At 36.5% G+C, this 23,744-nt stretch overlaps 1 protein-coding gene across 3 annotated transcripts; it reads right to left on the bottom strand.

Annotated features, from left to right (window-relative positions):
• Nucleotides 1–8,412: 8,412 nt before the first annotated feature.
• Nucleotides 8,413–23,342, bottom strand: LOC114425383 (myosin-1-like). 3 transcript variants are annotated; one of them, XM_028392298.1, is made up of 25 exons: nucleotides 23,006–23,342; nucleotides 22,831–22,932; nucleotides 21,881–22,280; nucleotides 20,564–20,665; nucleotides 20,326–20,469; nucleotides 20,081–20,231; nucleotides 19,943–19,970; nucleotides 18,400–18,565; nucleotides 17,787–17,850; nucleotides 17,640–17,653; nucleotides 17,387–17,471; nucleotides 16,780–16,883; nucleotides 16,506–16,644; nucleotides 15,610–15,728; nucleotides 14,978–15,130; nucleotides 14,766–14,855; nucleotides 14,572–14,649; nucleotides 13,629–13,787; nucleotides 12,987–13,193; nucleotides 10,941–11,146; nucleotides 10,681–10,816; nucleotides 10,294–10,423; nucleotides 10,054–10,200; nucleotides 9,616–9,683; nucleotides 8,413–9,491 (listed from the first exon to the last, which is right to left on the bottom strand). In XM_028392298.1, exons 3-25 carry the CDS (start codon nucleotides 22,262–22,264, stop codon nucleotides 8,832–8,834), a joined length of 3,534 nt encoding a protein of 1,177 aa, XP_028248099.1. In that variant the 5' UTR covers nucleotides 22,265–22,280; nucleotides 22,831–22,932; nucleotides 23,006–23,342; the 3' UTR covers nucleotides 8,413–8,831. The 3 variants fall into 3 exon arrangements, with proteins under 3 accessions (XP_028248099.1, XP_028248098.1, XP_028248101.1); XM_028392297.1 differs by lacking the exon at nucleotides 22,831–22,932; XM_028392300.1 differs by lacking the exons at nucleotides 22,831–22,932; nucleotides 23,006–23,342 and adding an exon at nucleotides 22,457–22,575.
• Nucleotides 23,343–23,744: the final 402 nt, after the last annotated feature.

Here is a 23,744-nt window from a genome sequence, read left to right as displayed (position 1 = left end):
CGTATGGATTTGTTGCATCAAGTTTATAATGAACATGATACTCTTGCTATCCAAACCATTCCTTTATTAAATTTTGCTTCTAATGATGAATTAATTTGGACATTCAGTAGGAATGAAGAATATTTTGTATGCAAGGTGTAACGTCTCATTTTTCGTAAAATAAATAAAATTTTAGGAAAATAATGAGATTTTTTTGTAATTAAATAAATAAGAGAAATACTTTTATTAATTAAAATAATATTTTTAAGGTAAATAAAATAAATGTGTTTTTTTAGGAAATGAAAAAAATATTTTATTTATTTATTTGATAAAGTGTAAAATAAAGTTCTTTTTTTTAAATAAAGAAAAATAGAGTAATAATAGGCTGAGAGTACCTTAACTATAGATAGATACATATTAGGTCAGCTTTTACTTTTAGGAAACAATTTTTATGCTCTCTCTTCCTCTCAAATTCGTTTTCCCTTCTCTCTCTCTCCTAAAACCCTCTCTTTTTCTCGCATACACTCAAATCTATCTCAGTAAAACTATGATCCCAGACTTGTTAATCGTTAGATCATTGTGAAATTTGAACAACATCTTTGGAACTCATTTTTGCACATCCCCACCGTTGGAATTTACGAAATAATGTATTTAGTGAGATAAATGTCCTTCACACAAAGCTTTTTTATTCACATACACCCAAATCTGTTTCAATAAAACTATGATATTGAACTCGTTAATCGTCGAATTGTTGTGAAAGTTGAACACCATATTTGGGACTCATTTTTGCACATCTCTACTATTGGGATTTGTGAAACAATGTCTATCATGAAAGAAACATATTTCTCACACGAAGACAGTGAAATGGAGGCTCCAATCTCTTCTTCTTCTCTCTAACGCTTGGAAACCCTAGCAAAGCAGCCAGAGAAAAAGCTTGAGGAATCTTAGGGAACCTCTAGAGACGCCACTATCACTTTCAGACTACACACGTGAGCCCACTTAGAGGTAAGGGATGAGCTTATCGCAATTAGGGTTATAATAAACATGTGTAGGGATGCTAAGAAGATTAAATTGACGTTTATTTTGGGATGTTTATTGAATTACAATTCCTTTACGATTATAATTAAGAGATTGTTATGTTTGATGGACCAATAGGTGTCCTTATGCGAATGTGCTCTTGGTGTTTTCGTGTTTTTTACCTATGATTTTGATTTCTTTTATTTTGATATGATTATGTGAAATTGTTTGAGGGGTTTTACTTCCCATATTGTGAGAAACATTGTTGTATAATTTGCTTGTATTTTGGACAAGATTTACTAGATTAGTATGATAAATTGTTATATTGGGATCATGAAATTGTGATTGAGATTGTGTGTAAATGATAAAATGAATATGTGATGAATTGTGAGAGTTGTGCACATTGAGTTGTGAGCTATGAACCGTACAATCACACGACTATAGGACCCTTTAAGGGCGACTAGTTAAAGCGCGATAAATATTGTGATGAAATCCACTGTGGGAACCCGATGAGTTTAATCACTTTGAGACGTGTTAAAATTATTTTGAGAACAATTGAGGAGTTGTATAGTTCATAGATAGAGTCTAGGTACTAAAATATTTTCTAGGTTGGACTTGAATCAGGAGGGAGAGGCCTTGACAGACTCTTCAGAGTGTAGGCCTTGAGGGTAAACACACTCGGTTTGAATGTTCCTTCAAGCATATGTCGATTCCATATGATTGGAGCATTCTCGCAAAACAGAGTGACCCTGATTGGTCTCTCTATGATTTTACGTAGTGAGAGTGACCTGACTTACCAGTGTGTGGTTTGTCTTGTCATGTAATCCTAGACGCTCGACGAGATTTTTCACTGATATGGTACCACATTGCATATAAGATTGAGTCTTAATGTATCTATTGCATAACGTTTGTGTAATGATCCTTGAGACTTGTTACGTGATGGTGTGTAATGAATTGTGCTAAGTTGAGTTTGTTATACTTATATTATAATATATGTGCTTTCGTTAATCTCTACCTATTTTGAAATGTGATAACTACTCTCTGTGTTGTTTGTATTTGGATCTTGTAATGATCTCGAACCTTGTGTTCGTGTGAGCAAATGGTTATCTTTGAAGAACCTCATGCTAGAGAACGTTAGGACACACAATGCTCTGATAGAATGTGATGTGACATTTGGGGTATGAGCTTTTATTTTAATTGCATGATGTTCTGAACATGTTTTTCTTTTTACTTTATTTTATTTTATTTCACTGCTCAACTTAATTTTTTTGTAAACTTGAACGGTCTTGTTCTGAACCGAATATGTTTTTAATAAGTTTTATTTGGTAATAGTGAAGTAAATGTGATCTTTTTACCCATGTGAATTTGTTTATGTGATTTGATTAAAATTGATTTAATTAAACTTTTTTTTATATGTTTTTCTTATTTATATGTATGTCGTGGTAGAGGGTGTCACATATCATCTCCTTATGGAATTCTTGTTGTAACCAATTTGTAAGAGTTTGGGAAGCTGCAATTTTGTGGTCTATCATTTCTGATCGGGTTTTACAGGCTGAAAATATTAATCAATTACTTTTCAGATTGTTAGAATCTCTTGCTCCAGACCAGCAACAAAAATTATGCATGACTTTATGGTGTATTTGGTATCGCTAAAATCAATGGTTGTGGGAGAACTCAGACGTCCAACCAGCAACATCGGTGCACCTAGTGCTGCAGCTCCATAGTAAATGGTCCACTGCTAGAAACAGCAACTGCACTCAACAACAACAGCAACAACAACACGGTCCTTATTCTTGGAAGAAACCACCAGCTGGGCGTCTAACGTGCAATATAGATGCCGCAATCTTCAACTAAGTTAATAAATTTGGTGTGGGCATATGTATTAGAGGAGATGTTAGGAACGCGATTAGTAATTCTGGGCTTCGAGGGCCAGACCTCCCAAAATAAAGAAAAGCTAAGTTTTTGATTTCAATTCATGGTCTGCCTTATTTCATTTAGATGGTATTTATAATGAATTACAATAACAGAATTTGTAATTCTGTGATGACAGGTCCTAACAGAAATGAGGGAATATTCCTAAAGTGGCAGACAAGATCAAGGCACAGATCCTTAGATGTCCAGCTCATCAAATTCGATTATCCAGCTCAGCTCCTCTGCTCAAACGAAGTCTCTGAGGTATGCTAGTATCTTCTTCTTCCTTTTGGGTCTGCTTTCTGCTGTTTCCTTGCTATCATCCTTCACCCCTTCCGGAAGCACCTTGTCCTCAAGGTGGTATACTTCACGCAACTGATCCCAGTTCTCCCAGGTAGTGTCATCAGGAGATAAGCCTTGCCACTGGACAAGAACCTCGAGTTTAGATTCGACAGAGTGACGTGTGTCGAGAATAGTTAACGGAGTAACCACAAGTTGATCATTCTCATAATGACTGGGCAATGTACTGCAATATTGGGTATTATCGGATTCTGAAGAACGAAAATGTTTGAGGAGTGAAGTGTGGAAAACAGGGTGTATTCGAGCAATGTCCGATAACTGAAGTTTATAAGCAGCTGGCCCAATACGCTCAATGACCTGAAACGGCCCATAAAACCGTTTGTCTAATTTAGAAAATCCACTGGGTTGACCCGTCACTGTCCTCTGACGATGGGGTCTTAGTTTGACCAAGACCATGTCTCTGACACTGAAGTGAACATCACGTCTTCGAGCATTAGCAAAGTGCTTCATACGACTCTAGGCCTTTTCCAACTTCTTCTTGATTTCCTCGAAAACAGCTTGTCGTTCAGAAAGCATATCTTCAACTGCAACAATGGGAGAGTTAACTTCTAGGTACCTTGGGAAATTAACAGGCTTCTTCCCAAAGGTAATCTCGTACGGGGATAAGCCTGAACTTGAATTCCAAGAAGTGTTATATGACCACTCTACCCACCTTAAGAGCTTGCCCCAGGATGACGACTTCTTATGAACAAAAGCACGAAGGTACTGCTCGATCACCCTGTTTAGGACCTCAGTTTGTCCATCAGATTGAGGGTGATAAGCAGAGCTGAGCCTGAGCTTTGTTCCACTCAGACGAAAAAGCTCCTGCCAAAATCTGCTTAAAAATAAAGGATCTCGATCGGAAACCAAGCTCCGCAGCATTCCATGGAGTTTTCCGACGAGGTCCATGAAAAGAACGACCACCGTGTAAGCTGTGTGTCGCGTGGGTAACATTCCAAGATGAATGCCTTTAGAGAATCTATCAACTATTACGAGGATAACAGTATGTCCCTGAAATGCCGGAAGTCCTGTGATAAAATCGAGGGACAAATCCTCCCATGGCTTTGATGGTATTGGTAATGGGCAAAGCAACCCTGCCGGCTTTCGTGTTTCATACTTTGTGTGTTGACAATCAACACAAGAAGCTATGAAACGTTCTACGTCTTGACGAATTCCCTTCCAATAAAAGTTTTCCGTTAATCGTGCTAGGGTCTTGGCTATACCCATGTGATCGCCGGTGGGAGTCGAATGGTATTCAGAGAGGAGAGTCGTAGTGAAGGGCAAAGCTTGGGGAAGCCAAATACGTCCTTTATGGAGGATCAAATCATTAGTAACTGAAAATTCAGGATGAGCATCTGGGTCTGTCAAGATAGATTGACGGAGTTGAGTGAATTCAGTGTTCTGTGTCAATTGTCGCCTGAGTTCCTGCAAAAAGGTAAAACAGGGTACTGACAAAAGCATTAAAGTAGGGGAAGAAGATTCTGGTAATCTGGAAAGGGCATCAGCAGCTTTGTTGGAGCTACCCGAACGATACATAATGGTGTAATCGTAGCCCATCAAGCGAGCAAGGTACATCTGTTGCTCAGGTGTTTGAATCACCTGAGTAAGCAACTCCTTCAAGCTGCGATGATCAGTTAAAATGTGGAAACAACGGCCAAGGAGGTAATGGCGCCATTTCTTAACGGCGGCGGTGATCGCGAACAATTCTCGGACATATGTCGAGGCACCCATTAGTTTAGGAGGAAAAGCTTTGCTAAAATACGCGATGGGATGTCCCTGCTGAGTCAACACGGCTCCCATGCTGGTGCCAGAGGCATCCGTCTCCACCGTGAAGGGAAGAGAAAAATCCGGCAACCTCAAGACAGGAGTGGAGGTCAGCACTTGTTTGAGGTGATTAAAGGCAACACGAGCTTCCTCGGTCCATTGAAAAGGTTCCACCGTGACCAACTTGGTCAAAGGGGCTGCAATGGTTGCATAGCCGCAAATGAAGCGTCTATAGAAACCTGCGAGACCCAAAAAACTCCTGAGTGCGCGCCCCGAATTTGGTTCCAGCCATTGCTGGATGGCCTGGACCTTGGCCATGACTGGTTCCACACCCTGGGCTGATACAACATGACCCAGGTATTCAACCTGAGGCTGAGCAAATGTACACTTGGAGAGCTTTAGAACAAATTGTTCCTGCAACAAAATTCGAAAAGCTTGCTCCAAATGAAGCACATGATCCTCCAACGTGGTGCTATAAATCAAAATGTCATCAAAGAAAACAATAATGAATTGTCTAAGGTAAGGACGAAAGATGGAATTCATCGTAGCCTGAAAAGATGAGGGTGCATTGCATAGCCCGAAGGGCATCACCCTGAATTCAAAGTGCCCATGGTGTGTCCGAAAGGCAGTTTTGCATGTCTTCTTCATTCATAAGAATCTGATGATGGCCTTGTAGTAAATCTAATTTAGAGAACCAGGAAGTGCCACCTAATTCATCCAACAACTCATCTATCGTAGGTATCGGGAAACGATCCTTGATAGTGAGGGCATTAAGCGCTCTGTAATCCACGCAGAATCTCCAGGTTCCGTCCGTCGTGTTTACGAACAAGAAGAACCGGAGAAGAAAAAGGACTTGTACTTGGACGAATTATCCCTTTCTGCAACATAGAAGGAACTTGGGATTCAATCTCATCCTTTTGATAGTGTGGGTATCTATATGGGCGGACATTGACAGGTTGAGCGTTTGAGGTTAAGTGGATATGGTGGTCAGTCGGCCGAGAGGGAGGAAGAGCAGTAGGAGGTTGAAACAGGGAAGCAAATCGGGTTAAGAGTGACTGAACCTCAAGAGGGTAAGAGGGGTTGGGTGTATCAGATGTGTCTAGGGGAATAACAGAAAGGTGGAAGTAGACGGTGGCTCCGGCCGTGCGAACCAGATGCCGGACTTGATTTGAGGTTAGAGGCTGAAGGGTGGAAGTATCATCACCCTGAAATTCAATGATGCGTCCCTGATGCATGAATTTCATCGAGAGAGAGGTATAGTCCGTTAAGACTGGCCCAAGGGAACGTAGCCATTGGACCCCCAAAACCACGTGTGCACCGCAGAGAGGCAACACGTGAAGGTCAATAATGAAGATAATGTTCTGAATTGTTAGTGGTACTGCTTGGCAGACTTGGTGGCACTACAGGAATTGTCCGTTACCCACCATAACCTTCAAAGGTGTGGTAGGGCGAGGTATAAGGCCCAATTCGGCAACCATGGAGTCTTGAACGAAGTTATGGGTGCTTCCCCCATCCACCAGGATGAGCACCTGATGATCAGCAATGAGGCCGAAAAAACGCAGAGTCTCAGGTGCTAACGGTCCAGTGAGGGAATGTAAATTGAGTTGGGCCTCGTTGACAAGTGATGGATAAGGCGGGTCGGGTTCCAGGCCCAATAGGTTATAGTCTTCTACGGGGCGCTCGTCTTCATCAGCCACTAGCAGGTGTACCCTAGAATTGCAACAATGACCACGATGGTATCGTTCGTCGCAATTGAAGCACAAACCGCGCTCTCTGCGCGAAGTTAATTCCTCAGGGGTTAGGCGTTTCAGTGGAATGACGGAAAGGGGCTTGGTGGTGGAACCCGAGGGTAAGGAGGAGGGCGAGAGTAGGAAAGGGTTCGTGGGGAGAGGCTGAGAGGAAGACGGTGGTACACGGGGACGGAAAGCCTTTCTCGCCTCAAGGAGCTTCTCCTCTTGTAATCTAGCAAGACCAGCAACTTGAGTGACTGTTAATGGTTGCAAGGGTAGAACCTCACGACGGATGTCGGCATTGAGGCCCGAAACGAAGCAGCTGAGGAGGAAGTGTGGAGGGAGACCGACAATGCGGTTCGCGAGATCCTCAAATTCAGAAAGGTAAGCTTGCACTGTGGTTTTCTGAGTCAATTTGAACAGGGCCCCAGTTGGATCCTCGTAGTGGGAGGAGGCAAAGCGAATTTGCAGGGCATGGAGGAAACTCTGCCAGGAAGAAAGTTGGCCGTTACCGGCCATCCACTGGTACCAGGCCAGAGCTCTGCCGTCCATGTAAAAGGACACGATGGTGAGTCGGTCGTGATCCGGGGTGTGGTGATATTCAAAAAACTGAGTGATTTTGAATATCCAACCCAATGGGTCAGATCCATCGAACCGGGGCACATCGAGCTTGACGCGAGGGTGAGGTGACGAGGGTGAAGACGGGGAAGCGTGTGGGGGTGAGCTTGGGGAAGGTTCTAGAGATTTGGTGGTGAGGGTTGAAATGAGGGTATCAAGTTTATGGGTCATGGTTTGCAGGTTTTCACTGAGACTGAGTTGATAGATGGTGAGCTTGGCTATGACGTCTTCCAACTTATCAGAGTTGGACTTCGAGGCCATGAGTGCGAGACGAGAGCACCAAATTGTTAGGAATGCGATTAGTAATTCTGGGCTTCGAGGGCCAGACCTCCCAAAACAAAGAAAAGCTAAGTTTGTGATTTCAATTCATGGTCTGCCTTATTTCATTTAGATGGTATTTATAATGAATTACAATAACAAAATTTGTAATTCTGTGATGACAGGTCCTAACAGAAATGAGGGAATATTCCTAAAGTGGCAGACAAGATCAAGGCACAGATCCTTAGATGTCCAGCTCATCAAATTCGGTTATCCAGCTCAGCTCCTATGCTCAAACGAAGTCTCTGAGGTATGCTGGTATCTTCTTCTTCCTTTTGGGTCTGCTTTCTGCTGTTTCCTTGCTATCAGGAGAGCAAGGCAATTTTGCATCAGCCAAGTCTATGTTTTTAGAAGGAACCCTGACCCAAGAGAGGTGGAAGCTATGGATCTTTTGCATGGCTTACTTTGGGCTCATGAACTTGGTCATGCAAATATTCAATTTGAGGTTGACTATAAGAATGTGGTGGATGGAATCTTAGCAAGCCCTAGTGGAATTACAGATTTTCATGTTCTTTTATCTAATTGAAGAGTTTTACTTTAAAATATTCCAAACTCTTTGGCGAGTTTCATTAGAAGGTCAACCAATATTGTTGCTTATTCCTTAGCTAGGGTATCAACATCTTATGCTTGTGTCTAAGTCTTTGATCGTATTTTAAATTGTATCTTTCATCGTATCATTAATGAAATGAGTTAATCTCTCTTTTCTTTAAAAAAAAAAAAAGCTAGCAATCAATTCTCAACATTCACAAGAATATCAATTTTTAAATTTCTATAAATATCAGTATTTTACAATGATTTTTGCACGGCCAACAAACTGCTACTGTATATTACATTTTGGGCCTCCACAACAAATTTGACATGCAACCCACATACCAAAAAAGGCATGGGCATCAGCGATATACACGAATCACTAAGGTTTGTGGTATACATTTTACTTAACAACTCATGCAGAAATTACAAACAAAAGAAAGGTGGTTAGCAACTACTAACCCAAATTACTTGGACTCTTCCGATCACTTCTATTTTTTACCTTTCCTATTGTATTTTCCTCACTTCCGGATATATAGTTGGCAATGCTCTTGAAACAGTGCATAGACCAAAGCCGAACCAAAAAATAATAATAATAAATTAAAATTTTGAAAAGAAAAAAAAAAATCAATTTATCCTTGTACTATTCCTTCTTCCCCACCACTTTTTCTTCATTTTCTCAAGTGCGCCATCTTCGCTTCCAAGTTTATTTATAATGACTTTTGTTTCACGCAGTCTTGCCCCATAATCCTTTTTCCAAGCTTCAAACATCTGTTTTAACCTTCTAAGCTCTTGATCTGGGTTCAAACTTGCTTCTACCTGACCAGATTTTACCTCAACCAAGAACTTGGCATCATCACCAAATACTTGACTCCTATGCTCAAATTCTTCAGCCAGCCGACTTATAACACTTAAACCAGCACTCGTTGATCTTGCCCCATTGCTTTCTTGGCGCTTGTGATTACCTCCCACATCCCAGCTGTAATCCCGCTCATCACTTGCATTAACAGATGCGTCTGAATTTCTTTCAGAGTCATCGATAGCAAGGCTCTTCTTTGCAATGGAGAGGCTAGATTGTAGGGATCTCATTTGTTTCTGCCACACTTCTTCCATGGATTTCATTTTTAATTCATACTCAGACCATCTGCTCTCATATTGTTGGAGACGTTGATGAAGGATGTCATTTTCCTCTTCTTTCTCTCTAAGGGCAGCTTCAGCCTTAAGTACCCGGCACTGTAATTCGGCCAGGAAAGATGACTTAACCAGAACCTCATCTGACTCTTTCATCTGTTTTGGAGTTCATGATTGTAAGTATCACAAATAGGGAACCTTTACAAGCAGAATATAAGAACTTGTATAAAAAAATGAGAGGTCAGATATTATATTTTCTAAACTACGGGAAAGAGAATACCTTCATGTCTCCAGATTTCAAAAATCCAATATTTCCTGAGCATCTTCTGACCAACCAACCATGAATAACTGCAAAAGGTAGCTCAAATAAAATTGCGAAAATTTGTTGGCAATACACCATTGAAAAGACAGGTGATCACATTCCAACTAAATATAGCATTTTTTACATAATTATCTTGTTCTTCATTCCTACAGTAAAGTTTAAGAATTTGGAATGAAAAACACATGGTGCAACACCTATGCTAACTTGTATCCATCACTGATTTGCACAATTTAAGTAGAATGTTGATTTCATCTGTTTAAAGAAGAGACATGCGAATAAGGGCCAATCATCTTTAAAAAATGGTGTTGAGTCTTTAAAACCCTAATTTGAACATCCATATTCCATACAACAAAAATAGGTATTATATAGCTTAGAATTTATAGTATAAAATCTTACCTGCTTGTATGACTATTGCAGCATCACTAATAGTCCTCATTCTGTTTCTTGCAAATACTGCTTTGATGCGCTTCTGTATAATAACAGCAGCTCTATGCCTCTTAAGTAATGCTGAATATGCCTTTCTGGTTTTGTCTCCCCTAATAACTGCATGAATAGGTAATATGTTTCCATTTTGTTATATATTTCCGCAGAAAAACATATAAGGCTTGAAGAATAAGGTAGTGAAAAAGGATATACATGACTGCAAAGTAGTGATTCCTCCCCGAAGATCCTTGAGAGAATGACGTGCTTGGTAACCCCTGAAACAACTTTGGACACGTAAAATGCCATGGAGGGTACGATTTCTAGTATCTTCAAGCACACCAATCTGCAATTCCATCAAAGCAGCATAAATTGAAATATATTTTAAAAATAAAAATTTTATGCTCCTACACCTTTCATAAAGGAAAGGAATAGCAGATATAAATAGAACTATAAACTACAAATTCTAATTCATCCTAATACCAAATCACTAAAGCTCAAAGTTTCTTAGTTTAAAAAGTACATGGAAATAATCAAATATTCTGATTCTGGGGATATAAGAAAAAAATTGTATAAAACTTCAAAAAAATTCACATTCATTACCTGCCCTGTTCGGAAAAATAATTTTGTGTAGCCAACTTGATACATCTCAGGCAAAATATTAAACTGATGAAGAATTGCAACTGAAACACTAAGCGGATCCTGAGAAGCAACATGATCAAGGAGGAGAAAACCATATCTGATTCAACACACCCAAGCCAATAAGAACAAGGATAGACACATGTAAAAACACCAGGGCAGAAGGAATGTGGAAGGTGATAGTATTTGAAAGGATATAAATCATCAGTTTTCTGTTATTATACCTTCTAGCAAACTTTTGGTGAAACATTCTTGTTGGAAAGCCAGATCTCGATATTCGAACTACTTCCAGGACCCCACAGCATCTCAGCTGCTGCAATACAAGCCCTTGCTCATATGATTCAGGTGATTGGAGATTATTCGGTTTAATGCAGCGAATAAAATGTGGAGTAGTACTCTCTAGTTGTTGCATCAGTCGGAACAATTGACCCTGGACACCAACAGAGGAAATCATTTTAAGATCAACTAAAGCGCAATAATATCACTACCTGTGAAAACGAATATTTAAGTTGCTTTTAGTAAAGGGGAAAATTGATGGTTAATCTACTTTTCAAATAATACGGGGTTTAATACACAAGAATTTTTATTCTATTCCCCACCCCACTTACATTTTTCATCCTACAAAATTACAATATTTGTATCTATAGTTCTGTACCCAATCCTACTTATCAGCTAAACCATAAGAACTATTCATTCAGTAAAACATGGGTCATGAATTAATTATTATTCATTCATAACAATTAAAAGAAATAATTTGAGATGAAATTAAAAATTAGTTTGCTGAGGCATTTGTGATAAATCCACTTCATTGTATAATAATCCATTCCATAAGTGGATTTGGATAAAGCTTAATTTCATACATTTCTCCCACATTTTAATATTTTATGAAGATTCACAGTAAATACTAGTTCCTTTGTATAATATCCATAACCATATAGATTAGTTTAGATTTCAGTGATTTTCTATCTTTGATTACATCAAAATCTGTATTTTGGTTTGGTTGATGTAGGAAGTTCCTTAGGGAAAGAAAGGAAGCAAAGTGATGGAACTGGTTATTGGAGTATTAGCACGTGCACACCAATAGTCTTATGTGCCCAACATGGAGTTGTTTCCAGACGATTTTGCTTCTGCTACTTCAGTGTGTACTGTACACGATTATTATTTGGTGTGTGCATGTTCCAATTAAGTAAACGTAAAATAGCTATTGGAGTAATAGCATTAGCACACCTTTTCTTCACTGTGCATCAATCTTGAATCATGAAGTGTTACTGTTATATCACCATGTGTACACACCCTATTTTCATTTTGTACATGCCCGGTGCCTATAAATAGATGTCTTCCTCAAATTTTGGCACCTATGTCATTTTCTTTAACAGGAATCAAGAGACTCATTCTCTCTAATTTTTGGGCTGAGACCTTGTGAAAATAAGAAATTTTATCTTCAATTCATGTTCTGGATTTCCACTTCTCTTCTGTTAATTCTTCTCTTTTTGCTATGTTTTGCTAAATTATTAGGTTAAGGGAAGAAGACTACCAAATTGAAGTTGAAATCGTGTAATCCAATTCTTGCAATTTCAATCTATGGTTTTTTTATGTTCAATTTGATTCATTTTGGTCATTCATAAAGTGATTTTAGGATTTTTCTCACAATAGAAAAATTGGTGAATTGTTTGGATCTGAAGTAAACAACACAATGATTGATTATCAAAGGATTGGGGATGTTTCAAAAGAAAATAAGGATTGCGATTGATTGTTATGTGATCTTTTTAATTCCTAAACCTACTGCATGCCTCAATTGAACTCACCTAAGGAAATAGGACTTTCGATTAAGAGATAGGTATAATTACCAAGGGATTGGAATTGACCTAATTTTGTGAATTTGATCATCACTTGGGCATTGAAAATTTGAAATCTGAATTAAGAGCAGGACTGATTGCATGATGTGAGATTGAGATGAACTGGATGGAACCAAATTAACCATAAATAGTTTTTACCTTTTTTCTGAACTTCACTTGTGTTGTGTGAATTTTCTCATTGTTCATTGGTAATTTTAGTTTCTCACTTAGTGGATACTCATCCATATTCTTCTGAATTTGTTAGTTCAAATAGAGATTCAATTGTGAACTCGGTACTCAAGTTATAATCCTCATGTGAATGATACATGTCTCTATATTACATGTTGCAATTCCATATACTTACAGATCACACATCAGTTAAATCCTTTTGTGATAAATGAAGTTTTGGATCACTTTATAATTAAGCTAGCGTACCTTGAATTTTGTTGCAACACTTAGCTTTTGGGAATCTGCCCCACCTGACTTGTGTAAGGGACCAACTGCCGGCTTATCAGACTGAGTGAGCATATGAGATGCAAATATTTGAGGAAGAGGACACGTGCAAGAGGATAGAAGTTGGATGGAATCCAAGTGCAATAGGTCTCTGTTTTTCTCCAGAAATCCAGTTGTATCATAGGTTACCTGAGTGGAGGAACAAGTAGAACTATCAAACAGTCAGGTCAGATCAGCAAATTAAAATTAATAAGAAATGAGTAACCCCCTGCTTATCCTCCATAAAAACTAGTCATGTGACATGTCACATTATAAAGATCATAAGGTCAAATTGAATGCCACTGTAAACATATCAACAGAGTTTAAATCTTATGGCAATTAACAATCAGTTTGGATAGAGATATAAACTAATATACAGAGAGGAATGCTAGCAACACATTCTTTACTATTGGTTGACTTTGAAATTCTAGTGGGACCCACCAAGTTGGGAATAGGACCACTAAATAAGTATGTCATGCATGAATTTCAACCTATAGTAAAGAGTGTGTTGGCAAGTGTGTACCAAAGATTAGGTTGCTAGTTGCTAGCATTTCTCATAACTGTAGAACATGGTCAGATTAATACCTGCCCAGCATAATGGTGTACAGTAAAGGCTTGGTCTCTTTCTCCTTTGAAACATGAATTAGAATTCAAATGCTGTTTAAGCTTGTTAGCAAATGTTAAATCTGTGCCATTTGGGAAAGTGGACTCTTCATCTAACAAGGATAATAACCCCAGTGGCCTCTGCAAATATACCAGAAGTCAAGTATAAGTCACAATAATTCTAGTTTCTAATCATATATGTCAGAATATCCAAAGCAAGGAATAAAAGTGTAGTTGCCACAACAAGAAGGGTGCTCCTGGTCATGGGGTCACACTGGTGAAAGGGTGCAGTGGTGGAGGAGAAATAGGCCAGGGAAGGTGCTGATACTGTTCCAGTGGAAAAAAAAAGGCTTCTGTTGGCTCAAAAACTGGTTCAGAGCCTCAGACTATCGATACCATATTAGGTTTTAGGAATTGTGTGTCCAGAACAGTACACATACGTGTGTTTACAATTACAGAATAATTATTACAATGGTACAGTAATAAAGGTAATTAATCAAATCCATAAAATACAGAAAGACTAATTCTACATGTGATAAATCTAATATAAACATGTGATGCATGCATGTATTACATATGCTACATCTAACAGCTACATTACCAATTCGTCACAAATTTACCAAACAGTCATCAATTAGACTTAAGGAATTTTCAATCAAGCTTCAGAATAAATAGTGCTTATTAAAACCAATGTATGAAAACTAATCATATATTTCCCTTTGAAAATCCAAACTTGTGATTCTTTTGCACTGCATAATGTCGATACATGGAAGACATGACAAAAATTTCATTGAGTATATGAGCACTACATATCCTACCAGGGCTTAACTGATTAACTAACATTTTCCCACTGAAATCATTCAATTAACAAGCACACTAGAGATTATGCAGAAAAGGAGTCAGGGGGAACACAGAAATAGTGTACCTTCTCAAAAAGATTAAGGCAGTCTTGGTTGTCTTCAAATTCAACTTTAGCCCAGTCAATGCCATCTTGAATATATTCCTGAAATCAACCGCGTGCATAGGCAGATATTTAGCTTTCAGAGGTATTCAATATTTTCCTTCATTTAAAAGGACATCAATACTTGTTGAAGCATTCAGACTCTGCAGGATCCATACCTCCTGTTCTAACTTGAATAAATGACGATTAAAGTGTTGCTGTAATCTCTCATTTGCATAATTTATGCAGAACTGCTCAAAACTGTTCCTCTGCAGGCATAAAATGCATAGCATCAGTAGAGCCAAAATATTTTAATATCAAACAGGATGAAGATGGTGAGATAAATCATAAATATATAGAAAGATGTAGATAAAGTTTAATATAAACATACATTGAAAGATTCAAAGCCATAGATATCTAGAATACTGATTGATCTGCCGGTACGTCTTTTGCCAACAGCAAGTGATTTATTTATCTGTTCAACCAACCAATCAAACAGGCATGCATATATTGACTTTGCCAAAGCATCTCTTGCATCAATTGCCTGCAAGAAAAAAAAAATATTTAAGATATTTGGAAAGAAAAAAAATCATTATAAACATCTATTTCCAAATCATTCAAGGTATTGAACCTACATTCTACCAATACAGACTCTAGAATAAAATCACTATCTTACAAGTGGTGTAAATGCACAAGAGCAATACCAAGACCCTAAACATGATCCATGTGTTTGAAGTAAATAACCAATGGGCTTCATTATAACAAGACTAATGCCCCCATGTATGCATGAATTGTTCATATTTAAATGCTGAATAGAACTCCCAAGAAGAAAAGTAAAACAAGATGATGTTCATCGCCAACAACCTTCTTTTCATTTCCTTTTCTTCAAATGACAAATTGGCATATGCACACTGAGGAATGCAATACACCTTCATTTTCCCAATATTTCTAGTAACTAGAAAGTTGCAATTTTTCCATCCTTAATTTCAGACCAATGTAAACTTAACAGAGAGGTCATTTTACCTGTGATAGCGTCAACTTTTGGACAATATTATCATTACCAACTTTCATTTTGCGAGTTGATAGTATCAACTTGAGATCTTCGATGTCACAGCCAATCAATTTGGCTACATGGAACAGACCTATAAGAAGCCAAAAAAAATCATTTTTAAATAAGGTATTGAATAACTTGAAACACAAGAAGGTGTCTAAATTCTAAAACATGTTCAAAACGTATGTATAAAAAATTAGACATCAAGCACACCATATGTAAATAAAAGTTATCAGATGAAAATGAAAACAAGTCACAATTACGACAAATTTTAAATGATAAGTTCAGTGTGAAGGACTGATTCACCTAAAACCTTAAGATGTAAGGTAATGGATCAGGAATTTCTTTATAACTTGTATCTAACAAGCTCCCTCACGCATGACCCTACAAGCTAGAAGCTTGGGCAATGCACAAGTCCACCTTATCTTGTGCTGAAATTCAAATTTTATTTAGAAGAATAGGGGTGGCAAGGATCAAACTCCTGATCCTAACCACTTGATCATAGACTCTCTGATACTATGTTAAAATCATATGATTTAGAAGAGGAACAAAGAAAAGAGGAGATAGAGACTCTAAATAATAAGATATCAAATTGATAGTGTAATGATATCATATTGATAAAGAGCCTACTTTATATTGTTATTGTTGAAATTATGGGGTTTTAGGTATAGAGAGAGGAAGCGAGATAAAAGAGAATGAAAAGCTGAATTGATTTTAACTGAGATGTATGAAAATGTGTTGATATGTTGATGTGTTCAATAATATGTTCAAGAGCACTAACCCATAGTTAATATGTTGATGTGTTCAATAATATGTTCGTAATACAATTAGGTAGACGTGTTCAGTAGAGGCTCTGGAAATTACTTACCCTCATCTTCTACAGCTTGAACATGATTTTCATTATCAATCACAGTAAATGATATGTTTCCTAACCATAATACTGCAGCAAGCATTGCAAATACATTCTCCTGGTCTTCTTTTCTGATGTGGACAACATCTAGAGCTTCCTGGAAGTTGGCAATAGTATATTCATTTTTGTATCAAACTATCATTTCAAAATCAATCAGTCAATCAAGCAGAAGTAAGAAATCATTTAAGAGTCTATGAAAGCAGATCATCTTTAAACTACAAAGATAGTGTACCATGACTGTGCGAAATTCGTCTGCATCATTAACACCACTAATTGAATAACAATTGCTCTGCCTCAGATATTTATAGTCTTCTGCATTTTGTAGGTTTAGCTTTCCTAAATTATAAATCAAACAAACAATGAAATAGAAAATCAAATATAGACAAGAACACAGAACATTAATGTTACGGACAAGACAAACACAAGAATACAAAACTTATGTAAGGCTATGCTCTAATTTCCAAGTATTTTGATTAATTTGTTAGTTAATGTTATCAGTATTCTTGTAACTAACGAGATCAAAATGCCTAATTGAAAACATAAAATAAAAGTTATTGAATTAACAATTAAGCAATAGGGAACTAGGTAGATGTTTGGGTTTGGTAGTAAAAACGTTTATTATAAAATGATTATTGTCAAACAAATTAATTACAAAAGAGAACTTCTAAAGTTTTGCGCTTGGAATGATATTGGCCACATTGTACATCTGCCATTGTGTGTGGGTTCAATTGGAAGATTTTCACCATTCATAGAAACAATATAGAGACTTAACAATTATCCACAATATGCAACAGATATATTAGCAGAAGTGAAATAGTAGGTTATAAGCTAGTAATTACCCCTGAGAGATGGAGGTGCACCAGCACATAGCTGATAAAATATGTGATATGATCTTTCCCCTTCATTGCATTGGACTACTCTAGACTGTTCACATACCAAATAAAATTAGTGTCAACTGATGTAACATGATCACAATCTAGAACATAAAACAGTTAGAATTGTAATACAAAATCATTCATGTGTCTCCACCTAAAAGTTTAAGCTTTTGGGATATATAATGCACAAAAATTAGCTCTGAGGAAGAATGTTTACCTTCTCAAGCAAAACTGTTTATGGTCATGCCAGGAGAATCACATAGTTTCAACACAGAGATGCAAACATTTAACATTCTGGTTAGTTGCAAACTTTTGGTGGGAACAAGGACACATGGTTTCAACCATTAAGCAGAATAAAACTTACATGTTTGAATATTAGCACCGGAGATTTTTCCAGTTTCACTGAAGTGAATCTCAATGAGCTTTCCCTGTCACATATTCAACCAAATTATGAGAACTTTCAGCATCAAAACAATATGGGATCACAGCTTAATATAAAGAGAATCACAACTAGAAACTGACAGCAACCCATATTACTAAATGGATTAAACATAAAGAGCCAAAGTAGGTAATTGGCCTTGGCCTAAGTTTGGGAAAGTGTAAAAAGTGCTAGAGGTATTTGGTCAAAACGGAAAGGACAGAAGTACGTGAAGGAAGCGGGAGAGTGCTAGTCAGTTAGACATGTAGGAGAGAGAATTGAGTTGAGGAATATAGGGGGAAATCTTATAGGGGATTGTATGAATTCACTCTGTTAGTTAAATCATGACAATGGAGTGTCTCTGCATGAAGCTTAAGTTTCAGGGTGAATTTTTATCTTCTGAGGGTCATCCATTCTCTGTTTTCTCATTATCATACTTGAATAATACTACACACATTCACATATATAAAATATTTCTGTGACTGAAAGTGGGGGAATGTAGCAGCAATTCACAAGAATGACAATTTAAAGAATTAGCATCACATGTCAGGAATCTTACAAAACGACTTGAGTTGTCATTTCTCAATGTTTTTGCATTACCAAAGGCTTCTAGTATTGGATTAGTCTTTAAAATCTCATACTCTATTCCACTTCCACCACCAAGGGCAGCCAAGTACTGCATTGCTATTTTTGCTGTCTCAGTCTTCCCTGCTCCACTCTCACCACTGAATATGTACATGATAATTATTATTATAGGTCCCAATTCAAACACAATAAACGATTAAGGGGCACACAAGATTAAAGGAAACCAAAAAAGAGCTTGTCATTAATGAAAAAATCTGCAGACAGCACGAAGAAGCATTTACATCCATAAAAATATTAACCCAGGATGGAAAAACGAGGAAGTTTTTTTGTCACTATCCAGTAAATCTGGAAAGTACCTTCATTATACAAAAGTTAAAACATCAACAATAATAGATGAAAAGAAAGACAGAAGAATTGAAGCAAGCAACACCCCAAATAATAGACACAAAGAGTGGGTCTACTATATTAAAGAAAAATTCTGCAACTCAGGCATTTAAAAGTCAAAACAAAATGCATATGTATCTTGGAACTTAAAACTCAGCCCAGCTCAAGGTTAATTTTGATGAGTTTGTATTTTAAAATTAGACCCATTGCATTTTGAGGAAGGATTCGTGTTATGCTTCAAGTCACTCTAACCCGTTTTAGTACCTATATTCTTCTAAAAAAGTATAAATTTTTTGAACAATTGTGTATTAATAATAAAACCTTTTTATTTAACAAGCAATATTTTGTATAATATATTATATTTATAATATTATTTTATTTTAAAAATATATCTTAATTTAAGTTTTATACTTCTTTTATTCTAAGATTTAACTATACATAATGTTAAAATTATATTATGTTAAAAAGCTGGGTTGACCCAATCTTGTCCCATATATTTGGTCTTGATCGGGGATGGGGAGGGTTCACGTTCAAATAAAAGACCCCAATCAAATTTACGGGTCGGGTAGAGACAAACATAATCCCATCCCTTGCTCACCCCAATGGGCGGGATTTCCTACATGGAAACTAGAATATTATTTAATATGGACAGATAAACTTTTCAGAAAAATGAAGATTAAAGAAATGGAATTAAAACAATTAACCACCCAAGTGGTTACTTATTAACAACTATAAATATTCCTAACGGATTTAGTAGTTAATTGTTGCTAAATTGTTGGAAATATTTTCACCAAAATTTCCGTTTTTATATGTTCCATACAAATTTGTGGGCTTATCCCCTCACTTGATCCAGAATAACTTCCTAGGGAAATTACCAATACGAGATTCAGAGTAGCTTTTAAAAAATGAAATTATTTAGTTAATTATCCAGAATTAAACTGCAGACAAGAATGAATGAAATAAGCATGGGAATTTTTAGTTCAGAATTTAAATATAAGAGTGAAACTTGAGACCAGTATTCTTACAATAAATGTAATAAGAAATTTTTTAAATTAAAGCAGCTAATAGAAAAGAAATTAACTACAGTTTGACTTACAGCTGCTCATAAAAAATTCAACAAAAAAATTACTGACCTTATAATTATAGATTGATTAACTTCATCTGGAAAACAGAGCAAGAGTCAGAGCAAGTTCTTGCTTAAAACAAATGAAAGTGGTCTTAAACTCTAAAGTTTCAACTATAAATGTAAATATAAGGAAATAAAAAGTTACCTCGTATCATTTCCCGGATGGCCGTGTCTGCTATTGCATATACATGAGGGCTTTCAATTGCTTTACGCTTGTAGGCTTCAATATAATCATTACCATATAGAGGAACTTTCTTAAAGGGATTTATAGCAACCAAAACAGGCCCTGCTTTTGTCTGAATTGTACATAGTTATACACATAAATACATTCAAAGTTATGATCAAGAAACTAATTGATGAGAAAAACTTTAAAGAGACATAAAGACTTACATAAATCATGTTTTGATTGTATCTATATTGCAGGTTGTATAAAACTGACGGTTCATTTAAATAACTAAGTTGCATGAGGTCATCCACCCCATCAAGGATATCAGGATTTGCTGGTACTAAACTTTCTTCTTTCACTTTCAAAACCTATAATTAGGCCCACAGGTGGGGAGAGACTGCATAGTTAGTAAAGCCAAAAATGAAGTGCACCACTCCTGAGAAATATTGTAATTTATCTCACCTTCCTGTCAGGCAGTGAAATGATGGATTCATTTCCAGAAGTTGTTATTATCTTCCCCAGCTCCCAATTCCCATTTGGAAGTTGAAACCAAGACTGAAGCTTCTGAAATAGTGAATTTTATCAGTAAGGATAAGACAAAACAAATTATAAATTATGTAGTAATGATCTATAACTCAAATAAACTAAAAAGAATTGTCTTGAATTGTTTACATGCCATTCTTCACTGTTTTGACATTTTTATAGAAGCACTGATAGAATTACACGGCATTTCCCCATAAAACAAATACATGGAAAATCATTAAACAAACAAAAATAGAAATAACAACTCATGGATGCTTTTGTTAGCAAATAGAACAGAGACAAACAACAAACAGTGGCAAATATTTAAATTTACAATAAATTACTCATTACCAAGACACTCTCAGCAGTCAACTGACAAGAGATATAAGGAGTTGAGTCAATCTGATGGAACATTTAGAAGTAAAAAGCTTCACGGCCCAATGATACAGGCACCGAAAAAATGTCAAATAGTTTGAAAATAATAGTCTTACCTAAGAAACATGTTTATGCAGGACAAACATGTTTATAAGGAATTGTTTAGAGGTTTTATTTAGTTATTTTACTAGACAGTAAGGTGCATCCAGTAGACCAGTGTGTTACTAGGACTTTTTTTGCTTCCTGGTACAGTGGTACCCATGGAATCTTAGTTCCCTGTTAGATGCTTAGATCAATATCTAGCCCCATCTTTCATCCCTTTTGACCTGTCTTTGTTTAAGATGTACTTTCGACATTCAATTGATTTTGATCATAATCTAAATCTGGACCAACCAAAACTTGAACTACAGAATATGAACTTTCCTACCATTGTCTCTCCATCTTAGATAATCTTGTATTAAGTATCTCTTTTACAAACTAATGCCAAATTTCAATAAGATGTTCTGCTACTGTTGCAAGCCAGCACTCATGACTTTGGAAGCACACTCTTTAGTGGTTATGGTACATCTATACTAAAGGAAATATGAAACTAATTCACAAAGTTATGAGTACTTTGAAGCTCCTGAACGTAATTGTAAGGGACCATATAAAAAATAATAATAATAAACAATATAAATAATAACCTGCAACAAACCCAGACAAAACTTTAATGTCCAAACTCCAAACTTCCAAATAAAAAGATTTTAGAAAAATACAGCAACTTCTTGAACATTCTTCTAGAAAAATCAAGTTATTTATACAACTGAATAAGTATATCACAATATCCTTAAGCACTTTCAAAATCCAACATGAGATTAAATTGAAATTAGTAGCCAAAAGTACCTTCTTTGAAGCATAAGGTGTCGTATCACTCCACCTGCGTTCCCCAGAGGAGATTGAAATTGATGGGAAGGACAGAGGAACAGATTCTAAGTCTTCATCAGCAATTGATGGCCTGTCTTCTAACGACACACATTTTCTGCTGTACACCAAGTCCTCATCGTAAACACCCACGTCAGCAACACAGTCCCGAGCTTCCTCAGCAACCTCCCCTATCAAAGCATCGTTTTCTGGACTACCTGATCCGATCACATCACTGCTTCTCAGCTTAGCAACTCCGTGGTTTTCCATTAGACCAGAAGTCGGATTACCAGTGGTAATCTTGAACTTGGGAGGCAACGATTTGATAGAGTGGAGAGCAGGCAGAACCTTGGATGTCCCAGACATTTTCCCTTAAATAGCTCTGCCACAAGCCCACAACACAACCAAGAATAAGATAGATTTACAAATTTCTGGGGCATACAAATAGATAGATTCTCTTTCAAATAAATAAATAAAAAGGGTTCTCTTTTTCAACCAAAAGTGTCTCTCAAACTTTTAAGAAAGGCCCCATTGAATGACTATATCAGATAAACATACATAACATAATGGAGGGGGACCAAAGCTCAAGACACGGACTCTACTCTCTAGTGTTGTGTTGTGCTCATTCCTTAAAATTTGTCGTTCACACTTTCAACCTCATCCTAACACCTATGCTGTAAAATTCAAAAACCATCAATTTAACAAAGCTAAACCATCAATTTAGCACAACCTAAAACCTTCCCGATCTGACACTCAAACACCCCTTTCAAAGCTCAAAAATTCAAAATTTAAAAACTAAAATTGCTGCTGGAAAAGTTGCACCAGCAGATCCTCCAATTTCCTGAAACATGACTTAATAATAATAATAATAATAATAATAATAATAATAATAAAATAATAATAAATACCGAAAATAGGAATGTGTTACTTCCCAATTCTTGACTTGAGAAACCAGCAGAAAACACAGGAACTTGAAAATAAACTCAAATGCCTCACTCAACAATTCAGCATCGCAATTCCGAATTCATTTCACGCTGTGAAAGCAATTGAGTAAAGCAAAACAAACACGCAACCAAGAAGGAAAAAAACGAAGCTTGGAAAAAGCACCTAGTGAAGTTTCTTGAACGATCCAGAAGCCAAACAGCACATGCTCTGTCAGATAATTAAGCAGATGAAGTTTTTGATGAACGTCTGAATGAAGAAGCAGAAGAAGATCTTGTGTTGTGTTGCAGAATAATAATATGATTAACGAAGAAGAAGAACTGAGGAAGTGAGTAAGAAGTTTCAGTTTACAGAACAATCTCAAGTTCTAAACAAAAAATAAAGGAGTCTGACAAAAGGGATGTTTGGTTTCCGAGAAAGTTGACGGAGAAAAATGAAAATAATCCACGCCGTGTGGAGAGGAACCAGCTTTTCTGCTTTCCTTTGCTTTTAAAATTCAACATAATCATCACAAATAAATAAAAATACATAAAGTAAGCAAAAAAAAACAAGTTAGTATTAGATTATATGATAGTAATAGTACGTGGAATTTTCCTTTGAATATAAACCAGTCTAATAAATGTGGCGTGGTAAAATAGTAGTAACTCGTTTTTTTATCAGCTCAATCATTGAAATTTAAATCCGATCATAATTTTTTTTCAAATTTCATGTTACTGGTTTAATCGTATAATTTTTGTTTATCCATTTAACTTTTATTAACTTTAATATCCAATGCTTAATAAATATTAGATATCAAGTATTAAATATTAAATATATATCAAAATCATACAATTAAAATGAGAGAAGTTTATCAAAATTTTGTTAGTTGGAGTGATATTAAGTTTAATTCTTTTAAGTAAAATTT

This window comes from Glycine soja, chromosome 9, assembly GCF_004193775.1.
Source record: "Glycine soja cultivar W05 chromosome 9, ASM419377v2, whole genome shotgun sequence".
Taxonomy (NCBI): Eukaryota; Viridiplantae; Streptophyta; class Magnoliopsida; order Fabales; family Fabaceae; genus Glycine; species Glycine soja.
The sequence above is the reverse complement of the archived record's forward strand: the minus strand, read 5'-3'. Positions and strand labels throughout refer to the sequence as shown.

Excerpts from the sequence above, each read along its gene's own strand:
- LOC114425383 (XM_028392298.1), bottom strand. The coding sequence starts at position 22,264 with ATGTCTGGGACATCCAAGGTTCTGCCTGCTCTCCACTCTATCAAATCG. Across the intron at positions 14,856-14,977 it reads ATGGCTTTGAATCTTTCAAT|AGGAACAGTTTTGAGCAGTT; the intron begins GTATGTTTATAT and ends TTATGCCTGCAG. Across the intron at positions 10,201-10,293 it reads AATCACTACTTTGCAGTCAT|TTATTAGGGGAGACAAAACC; the intron begins GTATATCCTTTT and ends CTATTCATGCAG.